The sequence below is a fragment of the Aedes albopictus genome, chromosome 3, assembly GCF_035046485.1.
Source record: "Aedes albopictus strain Foshan chromosome 3, AalbF5, whole genome shotgun sequence".
Taxonomy (NCBI): domain Eukaryota; kingdom Metazoa; phylum Arthropoda; class Insecta; order Diptera; family Culicidae; genus Aedes; species Aedes albopictus.
Genome location: NC_085138.1, coordinates 200,730,630 through 200,733,888, shown reverse-complemented (window position 1 = coordinate 200,733,888; position 3,259 = coordinate 200,730,630). Strand labels below are relative to the sequence as shown.

General features: G+C 39.9%; 1 protein-coding gene across 1 annotated transcript; it reads right to left on the bottom strand.

The window, feature by feature from the left end:
- Positions 1-666: 666 nt before the first annotated feature.
- On the bottom strand, positions 667-1,152 carry LOC134290536 (uncharacterized). Its single transcript, XM_062857695.1, has one exon. It carries the CDS (start codon positions 1,150-1,152, stop codon positions 667-669), a length of 486 nt encoding a protein of 161 aa, XP_062713679.1.
- Positions 1,153-3,259: the final 2,107 nt, after the last annotated feature.

Below are 3,259 nucleotides of genomic sequence, written 5' to 3'. Positions count from 1 at the left end.
AAACGAATGTGAAGCACGGAGTGGAAAAGTTACTCATTTTCACCAAGTCCTATGGCACGCTAAAAAGATTGACACAGATTTTATATCTTCTCGTACGTTCACATGCTTGTGGATAAACATTTTTTTTTTTTGTATACCAAGGGACTTCGTGAACCAAATAAGGTTGCCATGACAAGGTCAGCGTTTATGCAGGTCCACGTACTGATTTTGGCTCTGTATAAATCTTTTACACATCAAGTGAGTGGCATGTGGCATGGGGTTTGGTCTATTATGAGTACTATTTACAATATGCTGAAAATTAATGCTCGAAGAGAGAAGATCGACGAGCTGCGGGCTGGCACTGGTAGAAATTGACGTTAAATATTGCGCTTGTCCACCCCGCTGGACTGTTTCCGCGTGCGGAATCGTGAATAAAACTGCGGTTTTGCATCAAATATTGTCGGTGTCTACTGCGCAAATCTGGCGTTCGATTTGAATAGGTCGAATCTACATAGGAATCACAGCAAACTTACGACCTATTCAAATCAAAAGCCAGAAATATTCATCATGAGTCTTCCTTCGCAGAGACACCGACACAATTCAAATACAAAGTTTAATTCACGAACCCGTACTTATTATAACTGCGGAAACCGTCCAGTGCGGGGAAGGAAATGCACAATAATTAATCTATAGATGTATAGGGCAAATCAAATCTAATGTACCTGGATTATTATCCTCGTCGGACGGTTTGGGAGTTTTCGGTGACGGCTGGCTCATGTTGAACTTCGGGCATTGCTTTAAAACTTCGTAGCAGTCAAGGTACTTGAAGTCCTCCTTGTGGTCGGCTTTGTATAGTTCGAGGGCCATGTCGAACTTGTCCGTGGACGAAGTACCGCTTTTATTCAGCCTTTGAACGGACTTATTGCAGCCCGAGAATTTCATGACGCTCCTGCTGATGGCCCCGAAGCGCTGTCGGAGTGCTTCTGGCGTCCTTGACGATAATGAAGGCGTTCCTGCAGTTGCGTGTTTGAAAACGGCTGCCCAAAACGATGTCACGTTCTGGTCGGTTCCTTTTACAGGATCCTGGGTGGTGTACACCCAGGACACGCAAATTTGCCGATCTTCGGGCTTTGAAAAATTTTTCCCGCGCCGGCTCACGTCTTGTTTCGCCATTTTCTACAATGAAAAATAATAATCAATTCGAAAAATACACAATTTTGAAAGACATAAATGACATTCTACTCGAGGTTCTACTTACCGCCAGTCTTTATAGTGAAATGTATGCACGGTTTCCAAAACAAAACTTTGTTTTTTCCAGGTTTTTCTCCGTTTTTCTCAAAAAAAAAATCGGCCACGCGCACCGGAAGGCAAAACAATCACGTTTGACGTATGCAAGCGCCTGCTACCACCTCACGCTCAAAATATTTTGCACGCTATTGTAATTTTAATTTTGAAAATTTACATAAATTCTATGTTTGGTGGTATACATAGAATTATTTTAAGCAAACAATGGCAGAAGAATGTTAATTGCAGGTGTTTCTCTTCAAATTCAATTGTTTAAAGTCGTTTTAAATGTACGCAACTTGGTATATTTTTTTAGCGTGAAAAGGCCATCAAGAGGGCCCACTACCACATTGACACAGAAAAAAATGCAACTCGTTTGGAACGCGTTGCAAATTTGAACGAAAATAGAACGAACCTGTATGTCAGTTACAAAATTTCGGAACAAAACTGTTCGAATTTATAAATCTAGAACGCCTGCTGAAGAGGCCCAAGATTCAGTTCTAGATGCATTTTGTAACTCCCATACATTTTGTAACGCTCCTGGAGATGCCCTTAAGAAGCTAGTTATAAATATAACGTTAATGATTGAAAGTAGTGAAAAAAGGTTATAAATTGCAAGTTGAATGAATATAAATTCGAAGGATCGGGAAGAAAAGTTAGCGCTAGAAATAAGGAATATTTTGGATCCGTATTGCATCTTGCTTTGCTCTTTAGATTACCGTGCAAATGTTCAAACGTTTGAAATATTTGTTCACACGTCAAACACCAAAGGAAGTAGCAAGTAAACAAACCGATTATTCCATGCACCACCCAAAAAGTGTAATCGACGCTGAAAAATTCTAGCAGCGAAACGAACCAATGTATGCTAAAACTGGTGGGAACATATTGTGGTGGGACAAAATATTTTTGCAGGGGGTCGAATACGGTGCAAAAGATGCAAGCATCTTGCTTTGCTCTTAATCTTAATCTTAATCGACGCTGAAAAATTCTAGCAGCGAAACGAACCAATGTATGCTAAAACTGGTGGGAACATATTGTGGTGGGACAAAATATTTTTGCAGGGGGTCGAATACGGTGCAAAAGATGCAAGCATCTTGCTTTGCTCTTTAGATTACCGTGCAAATGTTCAAACGTTTGAAATATTTGTTCACACGTCAAACACCAAAGGAAGTAGCAAGTAAACAAACCGATTATTCCATGCACCACCCAAAAAGTGTAATCGACGCTGAAAAATTCTAGCAGCGAAACGAACCAATGTATGCTAAAACTGGTGGGAACATATTGTGGTGGGACAAAATATTTTTGCAGGGGGTCGAATACGGTGCAAAAGATGCAATACAGTAGACGTTCGCTCGGTGCAAACGCTTTAACTGCAATGCTTTTTAACTGCAAGTCCGCTAAGTGCAACAATTTTGCAGTTATCGCACCGCTATCCGTCAAAATGAAATGTCAACAGTGCTGCGATGTTTTTTGCATGCACTTTTGTTGCAATGCGATGTTTTTTGTATGCACATTGGTTGCATTCTGCAGCAACTGACAGTTATGTGACGTCTGTCAGTTGTTGCAGTTATCGAATTTCATTCGGTAAGTGAAACGTAAACATGTTGCACTTATCGAACGTCTACTGTATATGGGAATACCATTGAAGGTGGTAATAATCTCCGAGGCTTATGGAATCCGGATCTATGCTAAGGGAGATCAGTAGGATCTGTTTGTTATTAGTAGAACAAAATGCCGTTCTATGAAAACGCAGTGTGAGTGATCTCCTATGGTGCTGTAGTACTATAAATGAGCTCATTCTCTGTGAATTCTTACCTTGACTATCAGTCAGTAAATAGTAAAAATATTACCAATGCACAATGGTCGGAAAAAGATAAAGTTCGGCCAAAACTCTTTTTATGTGTTTAATCGAAGTTATAGGTTGCCTAGATATGGTATATAGTGTTTTTAGTGTTTAAAAAGGGGTATTCAAAAATTACGTAATTTCAATAATTTC

Bases quoted from the DNA above. Each gene is read 5' to 3' on its own strand.
- LOC134290536 (XM_062857695.1), bottom strand. From the start codon at position 1,152: ATGGCGAAACAAGACGTGAGCCGGCGCGGGAAAAATTTTTCAAAGCCC.